Genomic DNA, 17,574 nt, shown 5'->3' on the forward strand with positions numbered 1-17,574 from the left:
GAGAGGCACGTGTGTGAGCGTGTGTGCGCTCCAGCTAGCATCCAGCCGGGGCTGCCTGGGAGGCCGGGCTGGGACGTGACCATCTGGGCCCAGTAGGGGCCTGCACAGGCACAGAGCCATGGGAGCCAGCTGCAGCCAGCTGCTGGGAATCAACTCTGGAGGCGGATCCTCCTGGCAGCTGGAGGGGACCGGAAACACATGCACATGCACACGACCCTCCTGAACTTTTCCCCGGGAGCCTGGCAAGCCAGGAGACCCCCGCACAGGCAGAGCCGTCAGCCCATGGGGGCACCTCCGGCAGTCCAGGCAGCCTGGCCCCAGTGTACCTGTGGGGTGGCCCACAAGGCTTTCAGGAGAGGTGACCTCTGGAGGCTGGGCCTCACCAGAGGCCACCGCAAAAGCCCGGGGTGGGGTGGGGGGGTGAGAGGGTAGTTCTAGGACACCAGGGTCTCAGTGGGGCAGCAGGAGCAAGGGAGGGCCAGGGGACAGGGTCAATTTCCTGAGCTGAGGCCGGGGACTCACTGGGCTGCCACCTCACTGCCCCAGCCACAGTGCCACCCTCCATGGAGGCTCAGGAAGGACAGAGGTGGCCTTGGGGCTGAGGAAGGCCTGTTTATTTGAGGGCGCACATGCGCTATGGCTTACAGGGCAGACAGCACTGTTGGTCCTGGGTGGAAGGCAGTCATGGGGCCGAGCCCCTAGGGACTCTGTGGGGGCTGGGGGACTTCAGCACACCTCACCCCTTAGCCTGTGGGCTGAGGGACAAGGGGCCTGTCCAGAGGCTGCCCCCCCCCCAGGGGCCAGGGCCTCCATCCTTGGCCTCTCGAACCCCCTACACCCAGGAGGGTAGGAATGGGGTAGTCCCAGCCACATCTGTTCTGTCCCCAACAACCCCCCAAACACAGCCCTCCCCCCCCAAGTCCCTGGGACTCCTGATGGAGAGGCCTGCGGAGGGGGAGGGAACTCTCTGCAAAGGAAGGTCTGTCTTACTGCAATTATTTAGAGCGCTGGTGGGGGGCGGGGGCGGGGGCTCTGGTATTAAGTGGAAACATGTGTGGAGCCAAGCTCTTTTTGGAAAAGAAGCAAAAACACAAAATTCCTTTAAGTCCGCAGGCGGGGCAGAGCCCAAGGCCCTGCCTTCAGGGCGGGTCTCCGTGGCTCTCCCTGGGCAGTCTCTGCTCAGGGGCTCTCCCCCACCCACCCGGCTACCGCACTCCAGCACCCAGAGGTGGGAGCAGGACTGGGGTTCACTGGGGCTCAGGTTGGCTCCTGGGAGGCTTTGGGGCGAGGTTACCCCCCTCCAGTCCACCAAGACTGGGGAGCTCAGGGCTGGGCCAGGGGGGCAAGGCCAAGGTCCGTGCGGGGTGGGGGCCGGCGGGCAGGTTGGGCCAGGGGCTCAGAAGTTGCTGAAGATCTCACGCTTCCGGTTCCAGTCCATCTGCGGGGCCCTCTTGTTCACCCGAGTGGCTCTTGCCTTCTCCTTGGCCTCAGCCGCCGTGGGACTCAAGTGCAGGCCACTCTCCTGAAAGGGGTCCCGCTTCCAGCTCCCACCGTCCTGGGGAGCAAGGTATCAAGAGTGAGCCTGGCCCTAAACCCCCCCACCAGACGGAGCCTTTCCCGGGGAGCCTGAGGTCACATGGTCAGGCAACAGCAGCAACAGGCCCAGGAGGGCTTCCTGGCAGCTGCACTGACATCCACCCCAGGGCATGGCCAGTGGAGGTAGGCGGTACCCGCTACCTCAGCATCCTTGTCTAAGCCAGGCAGGTCACTTCGGGAGGAACACGTCGAGCCACCATTGAGCTGGGAAACCAAGGGCAGGTTTAGGGGCCCTTGCCAGGAGCCACAGGCATCAGGTAGACAAAACCCAGGATTGTACTTGTACTTTTGGACAGTCACACACATCCACCACACCCCACCCGGCCTACACTGCTCACTGGGCACCCAGCTGTGAAAGTGAGGACACCCCAGGCCCCGTGGCTGAGGCAGGAAGGGGGAACGAGGCCAGAGTCCCTGGGACGTCACACCAGACCTGAGAATGACAGACTGGATTGGGGGGGTCTCACACCCACACCTGCTGAAGGACAGATCTCTGGGGGTGCTCGACAATCACGGGGCCCAGCGGAATCCTGTGGTCTCACAGCCAAGCCAGCCCACCTGGCCTCTCACCTGGGCAGGGCTGGTCCCGTTGGTGACCGGCGATGGCAGTGGACCTGTGGGGATAGCGTGTCAGCGACCGGCCCGCCCCATGCTCCCTGTCCCAGCCCCCCGAGGCCCGGCCCACCTTCCACATGCTCCTCAGTGGGGGTGACCTGCAGCCTCTTGAAGCACTCATCCGTCTCGGGGTCCACCACCAGCAGCCGGGCCTCCTCCTCCCTCGCCTTGATCCTGGCCACCACCTCGGCATGGCGCAGCCCCTCCACGTTCTGCCCGTTCACCTGCCACCCACAGCAGGGTCAGCACCACAGGGACACACACACACACACACACACACACACACACACACACACCCCGGCTGGGACCATGGGTGGCATCAAATATTCATCAGTCCTGTCACCAGCTGGAAGCTCGGGTTCCGGTGCCCCAGCCTCCCACAGGCATCCGGAACCAGGGACACATACATGCAGGGGCCCACAGCCCACAGAGCTCCCAGCCTGCACCAGGGCACTACCTCGATGAGTCGGTCCTGGGCGCGGAGGCCTGAGTGGGCTGCAGGCGAGCCAGGGTCCACGGAGCGGATGTACTGACCGGGCCGGGACTTGTCACTGTGCAGGTTGAAGCCATAGCCCTGGGGGCCCTTGCGCAGGTGGCAGAGGCGGGGACGCAGCTCCCTTGGGGACCCATTGGCCTCCTGTGAATGGCGTGGGTCAGGCTCTGGCACAGCTCCCATCTCCACAGCCCCCCTCTGAACCCCATGCTTGGCCTCCCCCCACGTGGCTGCCAAGGTCCCAGGTTAACTGAGTGACCAGAACCATAGGCCGCCAGCGACAGCCTCCATGTGGGGCACTTACACATGGGAGACAAGCCGCTAGAGCTTGCCTGAGACCCCCCAGGTCCCTGGCTCAGCCCCCAGCAGATCATAAGTCAGAACCAAGCAGTGCTCTAGTGTCTGTGTTTCAAACAAATAGCAATAACATATATATATATATATATATATATATATATATATATATATATATATATATATATATATCCTCCAGGGTTATCGCTGGAGCTCAGTGCCTGCGCTACAAATCCACTGCTCCTGTTACTATTTTTTTCATTTTTTGGATAGGACAGAAAGGAGGGAAGACAGGGAGAAAGACTCGCATCACTGCATGTGAAGTGATCCCTCTGCAGGTGGGGAGCCAGGGGCTCCAACCAGTGGGATCTTTGAACGGGTCCTTGTGCTTCGTACTGTGGGAGGTTAACCTGTGCACTATCGCCTGCCCCCCAAAACAAAAAAATTTGTAATCTTTTTTTGGTTGCCACCAGTGTTATGGCCAGGGCTCCGTGCTTGCAGTGAATCTACTGCTCCTGAAAGCTGTTTTCCTTCCTCCCTTCCCCTCCCTTCCCTCCCTTCCCCTTCCTTCCCCTCCCTTCTGATAGGACAGAGAAAAAGGGAAGGGGGAGGTGTCCAGGCGGCTAAGGGCATGTAGCACTGTGTGCTTCCATCCACCTGCAGGGGAGGCGTTACAAGGGGTGAAGCAGGTCTGCAGGTGTTTGTCGTTCTCTCTCCCTCTCTCCCTGTCCTCAGTTTCTCTCTTTCCTACAGAATATAATGAAAAAAGGGAGTCAGGCGGTAGCACAGTGGGTTAAGTGCTGGTGGCGCAAAGCGCAAGGACTGGCCTGACCTAAGGATCCTGGTTCGAGCCCCCAGCTTCCCACCTGCAGGGGAGTCGCTTCACAGGCGGTGAAGCAGGTCTGCAGGTGTCTGTCTTTCTCTCCCCCTTTCTGTCTTCCCCTCCTCTCTCCATTTCTCTCTGTCTTATCTAACAATGATGATGTCAATAACAACAATAATAACTACAACAATAAACAAAACAAGGGCAACAAAAGGGAATAAGTAAATAAATATTAAAGTAATGAATATAGTGAAAGGGGGTCAGGCAGTGGCACAGCGGATTAAGCGCACGTGGCACAAAGCACAAGGGCCGGTTTAAGGATCCCAGTTTGAGCCTCCTGCTCCCCACTTGCAGGGGAGTCGCTTCACAGGCGGTGAAGCAGGTCTGCAGGTGTCTATCTTTCTCTCCCCCTCTCCGTCTTCCCCTCCTCTCTCTGTCCTATCTTAACAACAACAACAGCTATGACAACAATAACAATAAGAACTACAACAAGGGCAACAAAATGGAAAAAAACGGCCTCCAGGAGCAGTGGATTCATAGTGCAGGCACCAAGCCCCAGAGATAACCCTGGAGGCAAAAAATATATCTATACATATAGTGAAGTGAGAAAAAAAAAATCGGGACTGGGCAGTGGCACACGAGGTTAAGGTCACATAGTACAAAACACAAAAATCCACGCAAGGATCCCAGATCGAACCCTGACTCCCCACCTGCACAGAGGGTCACTTCACAAGCAGTGTAGCAGGTCTGCAGGTGTCTCTCTATCTCCCCCTCTCCTCTCAATTTATCTGTCCTATCCAAAAATGAAAAATGTCCACCAGGAGCAATGGATTTGTAGTGTTGGCACCAAGCCCCTGAGTCCCAGTGATAACCCTGGAGATAAAAAAAAAAAGGGGGGGAGGGGGAGATGCAGACAGAGACACCTGAAACACTGCTTCACCACTCATGAAGCTCCTCCGCTAATGCAGGTGGGAGTCAGAGGCTTGAACCTAGGTCCGTGAACATGGTAACATGCACTCTACCAGGTGTGTCACTGCTTGGCCTCTCAAATGTCCCTCATGAATTCAGAACCACTGGGGGAGGGGAGCGAGGGGGAAACTGCAGCTCTAAACCCAAGCCAGGGTCCCAGGAAGAACCAAGCAGAAGAGCTGTCACTAGTCCTGGTTTCCTTCACGGCTGTCCCCAAGGGCCCTGCCTGTCCCCTAATGGCTGTCCCAAGGACCCTGCCTGTCCTCCCCAAGGATTTCCCCAAGGACCCTGTCTGGCTGTCCCCCAAACCCAGCCTGTCCCTGCCGCCTCTACAGCTGTCCCCAAGGGCCCTGCCTGTTGCCCCCACCACCACCAGCATCCCGGGCCTGGCTGGGCAGTCTTCTCCTCCCCAGGCCTCCCAGGCCTGTGTTTGGCTGTGTTTACAGTCACATTCCAGAGCAGGCAGGGGCCGCCCCCACCCACAGGCCCAGGACAGACACAGGCCTCCCAGCCCTCCAGCCTGAGGCTGGACATAGAGGCCTCCCTTACCTCTGGCATACTGTTGTCTGGCCAGGGGCGTGGTGGAGCTGGCTAGGACCCCCACCCAGCGGTGACAAAGCCGGGTGACTGACCGGCAGCACTGGCGCTCAATTAAACATGCAGCAGCCAGATCGGACGGCTCGGGTTTCCAGGGACACTCAGGCCACAGCGCCTGTGCAGGGGGGTGTGTGGGTGGGGTGCTCGTCAGGCCCCCACCCTCTACTCTCTAGGTGGCCAAAGGACCCTGGGTGGAGCTGGGGCAGCCACTGGGACACCAGAGAGGGTCCCCAGACCTCAGATAGCTGTAGCCAGGCAACGCCCCCCAAGTCTCCATGCCCATTGGGACTTCTGGCCTGCTGGTCTAGACCCCCCATACTCCCTACCCTACTGAAAGGGTGGGTGCCTGGCTCCAGTTCCAGCCTTCACAACCACTAAGAATCCTTCTCCTCTTCCTTTCCCTCTTCCTCCTTGGCTTATGATGATGCTGGGGACTGAACCCAGGACCTGGGAGCTCATTATCTTATCTCCCCAGTTCAAGAGTCCCCTGTCTTTATCCAGGCTCAGCCTCCTCTTCCAGACCTTTATCCCTGACCCCAAAAACCTGCCAACACTCTTCCCGCAGCCCAGAACCTGTCCAGGAACCCCAGAGACACAGCCATTGCCCACCAGAACTGGGCCAAGCAAGGACTGGGATGTGATCCCAGGACCATTACACACACTACCCCTGGGCCCGTGCGATAGCCACAGCACAGACCAGTCCTGGAAACCCAACTGTGGAAACACCACCAGACACACGGCCGGTGCAGTCTTTCCCATGCTCTCTCAGGGCCCCCAAACAGGAAGCAGGATTTTGGGGGGGGGCATTCAGGGCCATGAAGAGTCCAGCCTGAGGTCATATCCGGGTCAGGCTGAGGGAACCAGGCCCCCTGCCTCAGCCCTTCTCTGCACCAGCCAAGAGCTCACTCCAAACTCTAGCCAGCCTTGCAGCTGGGGTCCTTGAAGTGGAGGGGGACAGGGAGCCCCAGAGAGGCAGGCAGGGCGTGGAGGCACACGCATAGCATAACTGGCATTCCTGCACCCGCCTGGCTCCCGGCACTTCCTGCAGCCTCCCTCCAGGCCCTCAGGCTCCCATGGCTCAGCCCCCACTCCTGACCCTGCTCCCCGTGGTGACTCTCCAGCCAGGGGGTCTCCTTTGTTGCTCAGGGTACAGCCTGCTTACACAGACTCCTCTCCCTCCCCAGGGGCCGAGAGCTAAGGCAGCTGTTGGAATCCTCACTGCCCCCCAGAAAGCTCCCCCCTTGCCCCAGCACCTAACCTGGAGGAAGACCCGGCACGGGCTCCGCGGAGGGGCTCCAGGGACATGGGCAGGCGGTGTGGCCGTCCCCGCACGGGCCATGGGTGGCACGGTACTAGAGTCCAGCTGGAGTGGCCTGAGCTCTCCTGCCCACCCACACCCGCCGCCACTCCATTTATCTACCTCCCAAGGTGGGCCTGGCTCCCCAGGGACGGGTGGGGACCCAGGACTGAGTCACTTTGGGGTGCGGGGTGGTGGCCAATCCCCCTCCCCTGCTCAGGCTCCAGCAAGGCGCCCCCCACCCGCCAGGTTTCCGTCCCAAGAAAGGAAGGAAGGAAGCTGCTCAGGCCCTGCCCTGCTCCCAGGACCCGGGCTGGGGACATGGAGACGGTGGGGGGGGTGGGCATCCAGAACTGAGGCTGCTGCGGTTGGAGGTGCTTGCCAGGCAGCCCCAGATGCTGACTAGACGGTCACCCCCAAAGGACTTGTGCACCTCACCCCACAGGCCCTGGGGCCTGAGACTGGCAGGGGACAGGGGCACTCCATGGCTGTTCCTGCCCAGGGCCTGGCACAGCTGACTGCACTGTCTGCTGGGGGCCGTCCTCTGTTGTCACCAGGGCCATCACCAGCCCTGCAGCTGCAGCCACCCCAGCCCCAGTGGCTGAGTCACACTGACAGCCCCCAGACAGAGGGGCTCCACCCCCCAGCCCAGCCTGACTGCCCCCCACCCGACACACGCACCTGGCAGAGCATAAGGCACCCCTTTCTTCTGTGGCCCCAGAGCTGCCAGGTCTGCCCCGTCACTCCCCCAGCCCCTGCCCAGGAATCACTGCAACCCCTGACAGCATGGGAATGGGAGCCCTCGTAGGAGCTGAGCTCAGCTCACTGAGCCTGGGCTCTGTGGGAAGGAGGAGACCCTGTCCCCTGGGCTGCCCCAATGCTCCGGGGACAGCCCCAATTTCAAGATCTGTCAGCCAACCCCGTCTTTGTTCCTCCAAATACACACCCAAAGGAAGCTCCCCTCCCAGGCTTCCTGCAGCCCCCGAGCCCAAAATAGTGAGGTGCCTGGAGCCCCACCCTCAGATAAGGCGGGAGCAACGTTTCCACAGGAAGGTTAACTCAGCTCCTGTCTGATCCATGAACAAATGCCGGGGGGTGGGGGGTGGCTCAAGGGGCACGTGGCCTAGGAAGGAGGGAGCCTCCAGACCCACCACTCAGGACCCCGAAATCACAGCTGGGCTCACACAGCTCCCAAGCAGCCTGAGCAAAGCTGGGACTCTGGACCTAGATGTGGCCCCCAGGGCGACACTGAGATGAGAGCTGGTCCAGTGGACTTTGGGGCTGGGCCCTGAGCTCTCTGCCCTGAGACCTGTGTCCTAAACCCTTTGCCCTGAGCCTTGAACCCTGAGCCCTGTGCCCTGAATCTGGAGCCCTAAGCCCTCTGCTCTCAGCCCTGAGCTTTGAGCCCTGAGTCCTCTGCCCTGAGCCCTGTGCCCTCTGCTCTGGTCCCTATGCCCTGAGCTCTCTGTTTTGAGACCTGTGTCCTAAACCCTTTGCCCTGAGCCTTGAACCCTGATCCCTGTGCCCTGAATCTGGATCCCTAAGCCCTCTGCTCTCAGCCCTGTACCCTGAGCCCTATGTCCTGGGCCTTGAACTCTGTATGCCCTGAGCCAAGCCCTCTGCCCTCAGCCCTATGTTCTCTGCATGAGCTTTGAGCCCTGAGTCCTCTGCCCTGAGCCCTGTGCCCTCTGTCTGTACCTTCTGCCCTGTGCCCAGACTGGCTCCCCACCAGGAGGCCCTGAAACCCCAAGATGGGCCCCACATGTGGGGAATCACAGGCAGGACCAGCTCACACCACAGCCTCTGGGACAGGATCACGGCTGATGCCAGGGTCCCTGCACATAAACACACTTTGTATCTCACCCTCCCTTGGGCCCTGGGTTACTGGTTCTCAAACTAGGATCTGGGGAAGCCCTAAGCAAATCCCCCAAAGGCATTTCTTCTTTAAACGAAAAGAGATGTGAGATGGGGGAGGAGGTGCACTGGAGAGCAGAGCAACCTGGGGTGCTTCCTCTTGGCCTGCAGGTGCTGCCCAGGTGGGGTGGCTGGCCTGCCTTCCGGAAGGAGGTGTAACAGGCCCTCCCTTGTTCTTGCTCAGCGCTTCTGGCCCAGGGGCAAAGAGAGTCTGGTGTCCCAATCCCTGAGACACCTCCCCACCTGAGGACCCTCCCAGCCCCCCCACCTCACCTACACCCCAGGAAGCAGTGAATACACACACACCCAGAGTGGGGTTCTCAACCCTGACATGTCCAAGCAGCTGTGCCCACTTGTCTCTGGTGTTCCCCCATGCCAGGTCCAGGGCACCAGCTGTGGGTACAGGCAGCCCAGAGAGTAGTGCCCTTGGAGAAGGGTCCAGGAGGCAGGAGAGCAAGAGACTTTCAGGGTGAGCAAGAGCAGGTGGGCTGAACCCCCTTACCTTCTGGCCAGCCTCGGAGCCCGGGTTGCCAGGCTCCCAGTCGGGCTTGGGCTCCCAGGGGTCATGGACAGGCGGGAGGCCCCTCTGGGCCATCTCCTCAGTGCAGGTCAGCTGACGCCGGCGCAGCTCCTCGTCCGTATCCTTGTCTACCACCAGCAGCCGGGTCTGCCCCTCCACGGCCTTGATCCTCTGTACCACCTGTGGGTGCAGGGCGGTCAGCAGCAAGCAGGCAGCACACGGTAGTGGCGCCACCGGGGCTGCAGGGCGGGTGGGCAGACAACTGGACAGCAGGCCTCGGCTCCACCTCCCACCCCCGGCCGCCACAGCTCCACAGCTCCGTCCCTCCCTCCTTCCCTCCCTTCCTTCCAGCTTCCGCTGGCTCTCTCCTCTGCCTGGGTCTCCAGGAGGGAATAGAAGGGGAGAGGCCATCTCCCCGCAGGTCCCTGCAGGGAGACACAGAGGGATGTGGCTAATGCCACGTGTGTCTCACTTTGTCTCTCTGGCGGGTTGTGGGGACAGGTGTTTCTCAGGGTGCAGTCTGCCCACAAAGTCGGAACCCCTGCCTCTGGCCAGCTGCTCAGCCCCAGACCACCCACAGGATGCAGGCCCAGTAGGTGGGGGACAGCCACCTGTGGTCACCTGTGCATCTATCTGCCTAGGTGCTGGGAAGCATCTCAGCATATGGATGGCTGTGGTTCATACGTGCCACTGGGAGATGGTACCGTGCCCACTGGGCAATGACATCATGCCCACTGGGCAAGGGGTAAGAATGGCGACACCCCCACCTGGGCCTGGGGGAGGGGCTGGGCCCTTGCCAGATGCCCGGCAGATGTCCTAACAAATAGAAACCTGCACCCAGCTGCCTTCACCCATTCCCCCTGCCCCTGCACTATCCCTGACACCTCCTACCATCAGTTTCCTCATCTGTAGAATGGGGACCCTCACTGCCCTGCCTCCCTCCTGGGGGAGCAGGAGAGGCCTGAGCAGCTGTGTGTCATATTCTGAGACCAGCAGCCGCAGTCTCCTGGGGCAAGGCTGGCACTGACAGGCCAGCTGCCAGTCCCTCCTCTGACTGCCAGCCAAGCCCTGACTCCCACCCTCCTTCAGCAAGTAGCTTATGCAGTGTGTGCTGGGGGGGGGGGGGTGGTGGCCACACAGACAGGCCACAGAGGGCAGGTGCAGGGGGACGGGCGGACCCTGAGTACGGAGACTGGAGGGAGGCCGGACCCAGGCAGGTGCACCCAGCCTGGGGGCTGGTACTCAGGGCAGAGAACCTGCCACCCTCCCGCTTCACCTCCAGCAGCCGCAGCAGCTGTCACCACGGGGACCCAACCGCGCCACCCGCACACGGTCCAGAGTGCAGGCACTCAGCTGCGCCCCTCCCCAGACACCTGCGCCCTGCACTCGGCTGCGGGGTGCCCAGGTCCCACGCGCCCCCGGGCAGGGTGCCAAGCGGAGCAGCGCACCGAGGCCGGACCGCACCGACGCGCCGCACTGCGGGCCCCTCCCTGCCCGGACCCCCCCTCGGCGGCGCGGGACCCGGCTTCCTGGGGGGGAGCCGCCTCCGTGGCCACGTCCCCAGCTCCCGGCGGGAGCCCGCGGCGCAGGCGGGGAGGAGCCCAGTGGCCGGGGCGCGGGCCGGGGTGCGGGGTCTCCCACCTCGTGGTGCGTCTCGCTCTCCACGTTGACGCCGTTGACCTCCACCAGGCGGTCCCCGGCGCGCAGCGCGGCCGCCTCTGCGGGGGAGCCGGGCTCCACGCGCCGGATGAACTGGCCGCGGCGGCCCTTCTCGCCGTGCAGGTGGAAGCCGTAGCCCTGCTCGCCGCGCACCAGGCGGCACAGGCGCGGCCGCAGCGGCTCGGGCGCGGCCATGGCGCGGGGCCCCGGGGGCGAGGACCGGGCGTGGGGCGCGGGGCGCGGGGCGCCGGGCGCGGGGCGGCCAGGCGCTGGTGGCGGCGGCTTCGGTGGCTGCCGCTCGGCTCCCGTCGCCTCGGGCTCCGGATCGGCCCCGGATCGGCCCCAGCTCGGCCTGGCTGCGGCACCGCCCCCGCGCCCGCCCCGTCCCCGCCCCCGCCCCATCCCCGCCTTCCCCGCCTGGCCCCTGGACTCCCCGCACTCCAGCCAGCCAGTGGGCGGGCAGGAGGACCCCGGCGGGCTAGGGCCTCCTCTCCCCGGCCCCCCACTCTGGATAGCCAGCCTCTTCGGCTTCCTTCCAGAAACATCAGTGGGGCACCCCCGTGTGCCCCGCGCCGAGGTGCAGAACAGGGTGCAGAAGGTTCTCTGGTGGAGGGACCCCAGTTGGGCAGGGGGAGAGTAGGGCACCCAGGCTGGTCTTCTGCGGGGCCCCTCACACCCTGCCCGCATAGCTCCTGGCACAGCACAGGGTCCCCGAGACCTAGGAGACCTAAGGGTCGTTCAGAAGTGACAAAGTGATCCAGCAGAAAAGCAGTTACAGAAGCCAGACCTTCCACCTTCTGCTCCCCATAAAGAGCTTTGGTCCATACTCCCAAAAGGATAAATAAAGAGTAGGGAAGCTTCCAATGGAGGGAAGGAGATACGAAACTCTGGTGACGAGGATTGTAAGGAATTGTACCCCTCTTGTCCCACAATCTTGTCGATCATTAAACCTCTCTCTCTCTCTCTGTCACACACACACACACACACACACACACACACACACACACACGGCAACAAGGTGGCTGGAGCCAGAGACTGACCCCAGGCCTATCAGCACCCCCTCCCCCACTTCTCCAGCTCACATCCTGATGGTCCAGGGTGAGGTCCTACCCTGGTCTTCTGGTTCAAGGGCTGATTCACCCCTCACCATCTAGGGTAAATGCACTAGGCAGTGATCAGAGCCCCCTCCCTGCCCACCCATGCCTCCCCCTCTCTCCTCCATAATAAAACCCCCAAGGCAGAATCATCCCTGGGTCTGTACTTTGCAGGAACAACCCCAGGTGGCCCTGGCCTGTCCCCATCTGCAGATTGAGGCTGGAACGGGCATGGATCCCTACCAGTTCCTGCCACCCTTGGGCCCATAGCCCGGAGATAGATGCCAAGGGCATACCCCTCGTGTCATCCACTCCCAGATTAGCAGACAGAAGCCAGGGACCCTCCATCAGCCCCTACCTGGTCCCCAGAGGGCAGGCACAGCTGGCAGTTCCCCATGAAGGCAGAGGCCTTGTGGTTCCAAGCTCCCTGCCCCTTCTCCGGCCAGGACCTGCAGCCTGGGCTCCCCAGCCCCCAGCCAAGCACAGGGCCTGCCTCTGGGCAGCCTCCTGGGCCGTGGTCCCCTGGGTGTCCACACCCTGGCCGCTGCCCCTAAAAGCCACTTAGGCCGAGCTGCTGGATTGCTGCCCTGCCCCCATCCTGCATGTCTGCTACTGCAGAGGCTCCTGCCTGGCTGGCTACCTCCGACAGTCTGTCTGCCTGTCTGTCCAGAGGCTGCTCATCCAGCCCGCACTGGCCCCCTCAGAGCCCACCTAGTGCTCCTGCCCAGGAGGCCGAGAGGATGATGTAGGCCGTGCAGACCACCACATGGCTCCCAGGGCTCCTGGCTCCCCTCATGGCAGCCTCGTCCAGTGGAGCTTTGGAGCCTTCCAGAGACAGCTGGCAGCTGGGGTGTTGGACGGGAGAGCCAAGTGGAGCAGGGCAGGTAGGGTCCTTGGGGGCCTTTGCAGGCTCGGCCTTGACTCAGTGCTGGCTGACCTCTCCCACCGATGAGTGCCCCGGGGGGAGCAGACACTGCCAGAGAGGCCAGGCCCGGAACCCTGCATACCAGGAGGCAAAGCTACTGAAGCACCCCCAAACCTGTGGGGATACACCAGAACTCTAGGTGGCTATGTTCAAGGTAGGCACCATCCTGGCTTGGTCAGTGTGGGGGGGGTGTAGGGGGGGTTAGGATGGGAGTACAGAATGCAGTGGGGAGAGGGGTACGCAGCCTGCTAGAAAGAGACCACTTCTGGCAAGCCCCCCCCTATGCTGGACCCCCCAGGAAGCAGAGGGTTTTCCCAGGTGCAGGTGGGCGTTGTGGCTGGAGCCATCCAGGACTGTCCAGGCTGCAGTGGACTCAGCCTTGTGGGCTTAGATTGGAAGCTTCAACCAGGGCCCTTGTCTCTTTTTTATTATGTGTGCTTAACCCGGTGTGCCATCACTTGGCCCCTTCTTTCTTTCTTTCTTTTTCTTTTTTAAAATATTTTATTTATTTATTTAATGGAAAACATAAGAAAGAAAGAACCAGACATCACTCTGGTACATGTGCTGCCAGGGATTGAAGTCAGGATCTCATGACTGAGAGTCCAACGCTTTATCCACTGCGCCACCTCCCAGACCACCACCCCCCCCTTTTTTTTTTTTAACCAGAGCACTGCTCAGCTCTGGCTTATGGTGGTTGCAGAGGACTGAACCTGCGACATTGGAGCCTCAAGCATGAGAATTTCTTTGCATAACCATTATACTATCTACCCCACCCACTTGTTTGTTTGTTTCTTTCTTTCTTTAAAGATTTTATTTATTTATGAATGAGAAACATAGAAGAGAGAAAGAGCCAGACATCATCACTCTGGTACATGTGCTGCCAGGGACTGAACTGAGGGCCTCATGCTTGAGAGTCCGATGCTTTATTCACTGTACCACCTCCCGGGCCACCCTTGTTTCTTTTTTAAGCGTTCATTTACTTATTTATGCCAGAGCATTGTTCCATTGTTGTTCATCTCTGTCTTGTGATGGTGCCTGGGGCTGAGCCTGGGACTTGGGAGCCTCGGGGATGAAAGTTTTGCATAATTAGTATGCTGTCTCCCCAACTACCCCAGTGAAAGTAAAAGGCACTGCCAGAGGCAGCAGGGCCAGTCACCGGGCACAAAGGCAGAAGAGGTGTAGGGACCCCAGGGTTGGGGCCTGGGTCTGGGCAGACAGGTGGCTGCTCACTGGGGGACAATCCGCGGTACACTGGGGGGTGAACCCCAGAGAAAGCAGCGCGCGCGGAGGCGGCGGCACAGAGGTCCCGGGAGGGGACATGGGGGGGGGGTGACCAGCCCTCCAGCCCCGCCCCCGGGAGCGCCCAGCCCGGAGGGGACACTAGGTGAGGGCTGCGGGTCAGGGCGGGAAAGCTGAGGGCGCCCGTAAGGGCCGCTCCCTAATGAGCACTGTGGCCCCGCGGGGATGACCCGGCCGCACTTAGACCTCCTTCTGCTAGTGCGGAGGGGAGCGATGAGACACAGAAGCCAAGAAACGAGCCTGGCAGAGGCGCCCAGCCCAGCCCCGCCCCGCCCACCACCTGAAACCCTGGTCGCGCGGCGCCCCCTACCGCCCACGGGTGGGATTACACCGCCCGGCGCCGGGACCTGCGCTCCTCTGCCACCAACCACCCTGTGACCTGGGGGGTGGGGACGCCCAGGCTGCCCGAGCTGCAGAGGCACAGGGCAGTGGGGATGGTAGGCAGAGCAACCGGACCTCTGCCCAGCCCCTCACGGGCACCGTCTCCTCACGGTGGGTCTGCGACCCCTTCTATAGGTGGGGTACCTCCAGGCCATGTGGGTTTTCTTTTTACTTGGACCAGAGGACCCTGGGCGGTGGGGCAGGGAAGTTTTGCAGAGACCACAGGGGGGAGCCAAGGCTGTGACCAGCCTGGGGCTTGGCTGTCCTCCTGCAGGCTGGCTGGGGAAGGGGACAGAGCAGGCGCCAGAGCAGGGAAGCTCAAGGGACCCTGCACTAGCGCTACTGGGGCCGGGGGTGTAAAAAGCTCTGTGTGGTAACTTCTTTTTTTTTTCCCTCCCCCCCTCCAGGTTTGTTAATGGAATTCAGTGCCTCCTTGACAACTCCACCTCTCACTGGCCTTTTTTTTTTTTTTTTGAGATAAACCTGGAGAAACAGAGAAAAGAGACATTGAGAGATGGAGAGACACCTATAGCACTGCTCCACCGCTGGTGGTCCCCCCTACAGATGGGATGGGCTTGAACCTGGGTCTGTGCACGCCAAACAAGTGTGTTCTACTGGGGGTGCCACCTCGAAAGCCCTGTTTGGTGAGGGCAGAGGCAGGAGCAGCTCAGAGGGGTTCGGCTGACCCTGTGACAGGCTGTGGCCCCAGTGCAGGTCCTGGAGCTTGAGCAGAATCAGGTCTGCACATCCAGGTGTGGAGGGGAAAGAACCCCCATGATGGTCCAGGTGGCCAGGAGAAGGGCACCCCCAGGACAGGCAGGAGAGACTGACAGACGCAGCTCTCCTTTGGGCCTGGCTCGGTGCCCAGCAGAGTGGGCCTGGGGCCTCTCAGTGGCCAGACTGAAGGGTGAGCAGGAGGGCTGAAAGGCAGAGGGGGTGTTACTCCAGAGGGCAGAGCGCCCCATTTAGGGGAGTTGGGGGGCAGGGGTGGGTCAGACTGAGCAGCTCGGCTTCCCTAGGGAAACAGAGTCCTGAAGCCCGGTAGGGTCCCTGAGAGATGGGGTCCCTGGGGGGGTTCCCTCCCTCCCACCCTGCTGAAAGAGTGGGCTGCCTGGCTTTGGGGTCTTGTTCCCTGGGTAGCCAGCTGTCAGGGGGCAGAGAGGGGCTGCTGGTGCGCCCTCGCCTCTGAGCTTGGCCCAGACCCCTCCCCGCCGGGCAAGCAGGGCAGGGCAGGAGGGCAGGAGCAGCCGGCGCAGAGCAGGGGCGCTGACATTTGCCGGGCGTGGGCGCGGCTGTTTGCGCGGCTGGACGCGGAACACACAGTGCGGGGCGAGGCCGAGGTTTTATTGACCGCGGGCGGGAGGCGGGAGCGCCGGAGCGCGGGGCGAGGGCGAGGGTGGTGCGGGGCGAGGGTGCGGGGCGGGGGTCCGCGCTCAGGACCACGGCGGGGCCACGCGGGGACCGACCCAGGCGCTGGACCACGGCAGCTCGGCAGGTCCTCCGAAGGCTCTGGAAGAAGCAGGAACAGGCCGGTGGGGAGGGCCGCGCCGCCCGCTGGCTGCCCGCAGGGGTGGGTGGTGGGCGCAGCCGCCGCCCCGAGCCTCCCCAGCGCGGAACGGACGCGCCCCGGCACCCCGCACCCCCAGCGCCCGCACCTACCTGGCCAGCTCGGCAGAACTGCGCCGCGGCCCGACGGGGCGGCCCAGCCGGGGGTCGCTGCGGAGCGCCCGCCACAGCTCCCGAGCCGCGGGGGTCAACGGGAAGGGGGTCGCCGGGTCCGGGCGGTTCGGGGCGGCGGCGGGTTGCAGCGCGCGGCGCCACACGTAGGGCGAGCGGCGCAGCCCCATGAGCAGCCCGGCCGCGCGGCCCACCGTGTGCAGGCGCGGGCTCGCCACGTGCTTGTACCAGGCGCGCGCGGGCGGGAGCGGGAGCAGCAGCAGCAGCAGCGCCGCCAGCAGCAGGCGGCCTCCGGGGGCTCCCCGCCCCGCGCCCCGCATCTCCGCGTGGACGTGGACGTGGACGGCGGCGGCTCGGCAGCTCGGGCGCGGAGGAGCGGGCGGCAGGCGGCGGGGACGGCCCGGGGTCCCCTATAAGGGCTCGGCGCCCCGCCCCGCTCGCCCCCGCTGGCTCCCGGAGGACCCGGGAGAGGAGAGGAGCGGAGGGCGCCGCGCTGCTCAGCGGGGCCGCCACGTGGGGGAGCGCCCGCCCCAGGGGCCCCCTTGTCCACCGGAATAAAGCTCCCTGGCTACCCACGCTCTGCCCCAGCCCTCCACCCCCAGCCCAGGCTCCGGCTGCCTGAAAGTCTGTTCCTGAAGTCTGCCAGGGGGTAGGCTCACACCTCCAGCCTCTTCTGCCCCCCCTACCCCGCAAAGACACAGTCCCTGGCAGGTCTCCAGGCTGGTGCTTTACTCAACAGCTCCTGTTTCTGCATGCTTCTGGGGCTGGGATGGCTTCCCTTGGTGTATTTTGTGCCTACGTGGTTGGACACAACAGTCCCTTCCCGAGGACAGGCCTTTTCTCTGGGAACAAGACCCTCTCCTCCTCCAACCCCAAACCTCACCCCCTTATTCCTGTCCTGGAATGACTTCCAGATCCCTGATGTTGGGGCTCATGAAATAACCGGATGATTCTCCTCCTGGTTAATGTGGGATATATATATATATATATATATATATATATATATATATATATATATTTCCCCTTTTGTTGTCCTTGTTTTTTTTTTTATTGTTGTTGTAGTTGTTGTTATTGATGTCATCGTTAGATAGGACAGAGAGAAATGGAGAGAGGAGGGGAAGACAGAGAGGAGAGAAGAAAGATAGACACCTGAAGACCTGCTTCACCGCTTGTGAAGTGACTCCCCCTGCAGGTGTGAAGTCGGGGGCTTGAACCAGAATCCTTAAGCTTTGCACTACGTGCGCTTAATCCGCTGCACTACCGCCAGACTCCCAGTTAATGTGCTTTTGTTTATTTTTTTCCTCCAGGGTATCGCTGGGGCTTGGTGCCTGCACTACAAATCCACTGCTCTTGGAGGCCATTTTTTAAATTGGATAGAACAGAGAGAAATTGAGAGAGGAGGAGAAAATAGAAAGGAGAAG

General features: G+C 61.9%; 2 protein-coding genes across 5 annotated transcripts; both read right to left on the reverse strand.

The window, feature by feature from the left end:
• Positions 1 to 592: 592 nt before the first annotated feature.
• NHERF2 (NHERF family PDZ scaffold protein 2) lies at positions 593 to 11,133 on the reverse strand. 4 transcript variants are annotated; one of them, XM_060172616.1, is made up of 7 exons: positions 10,760 to 11,128; positions 9,101 to 9,298; positions 2,669 to 2,848; positions 2,282 to 2,435; positions 2,167 to 2,210; positions 1,738 to 1,800; positions 593 to 1,555 (listed from the first exon to the last, which is right to left on the reverse strand). In XM_060172616.1, the coding sequence occupies exons 1-7, from the start codon at positions 10,970 to 10,972 to the stop codon at positions 1,397 to 1,399; spliced, it is 1,011 nt and encodes a 336-aa protein (XP_060028599.1). In that variant the 5' UTR covers positions 10,973 to 11,128; the 3' UTR covers positions 593 to 1,396. The 4 variants fall into 4 exon arrangements, with proteins under 4 accessions (XP_060028599.1, XP_060028600.1, XP_060028601.1 ...); XM_060172617.1 differs by lacking the exon at positions 1,738 to 1,800 and having other exon boundaries at positions 10,760 to 11,133; XM_060172618.1 differs by lacking the exons at positions 9,101 to 9,298; positions 10,760 to 11,128 and adding an exon at positions 7,366 to 7,392.
• A 4,672-nt stretch (positions 11,134 to 15,805) lies between these two features.
• NPW (neuropeptide W) lies at positions 15,806 to 16,713 on the reverse strand. Its single transcript, XM_060172277.1, has 2 exons — positions 16,136 to 16,713; positions 15,806 to 15,985 (listed from the first exon to the last, which is right to left on the reverse strand). The coding sequence occupies exons 1-2, from the start codon at positions 16,471 to 16,473 to the stop codon at positions 15,910 to 15,912; spliced, it is 414 nt and encodes a 137-aa protein (XP_060028260.1). The 5' UTR covers positions 16,474 to 16,713; the 3' UTR covers positions 15,806 to 15,909.
• Between the last annotated feature and the right edge of the window lie 861 nt (positions 16,714 to 17,574).

Source organism: Erinaceus europaeus, chromosome 15, assembly GCF_950295315.1.
Source record: "Erinaceus europaeus chromosome 15, mEriEur2.1, whole genome shotgun sequence".
Lineage (NCBI taxonomy): Eukaryota > Metazoa > Chordata > Mammalia > Eulipotyphla > Erinaceidae > Erinaceus > Erinaceus europaeus.

Bases quoted from the DNA above. Each gene is read 5' to 3' on its own strand.
- NHERF2 (XM_060172616.1), bottom strand. From the start codon at position 10,972: ATGGCCGCGCCCGAGCCGCTGCGGCCGCGCCTGTGCCGCCTGGTGCGC. The intron at 2,849-9,100 runs GTAAGGGGGTTC...CGCCATTCACAG, and splicing joins GCTCCGAGGCTGGCCAGAAG to GAGGCCAATGGGTCCCCAAG. The intron at 2,436-2,668 runs GTAGTGCCCTGG...TGTGGGTGGCAG, and splicing joins CCCAGGACCGACTCATCGAG to GTGAACGGGCAGAACGTGGA.
- NPW (XM_060172277.1), bottom strand. From the start codon at position 16,473: ATGCGGGGCGCGGGGCGGGGAGCCCCCGGAGGCCGCCTGCTGCTGGCG. The intron at 15,986-16,135 runs GTAGGTGCGGGC...TGCTTCTTCCAG, and splicing joins AGTTCTGCCGAGCTGGCCAG to AGCCTTCGGAGGACCTGCCG.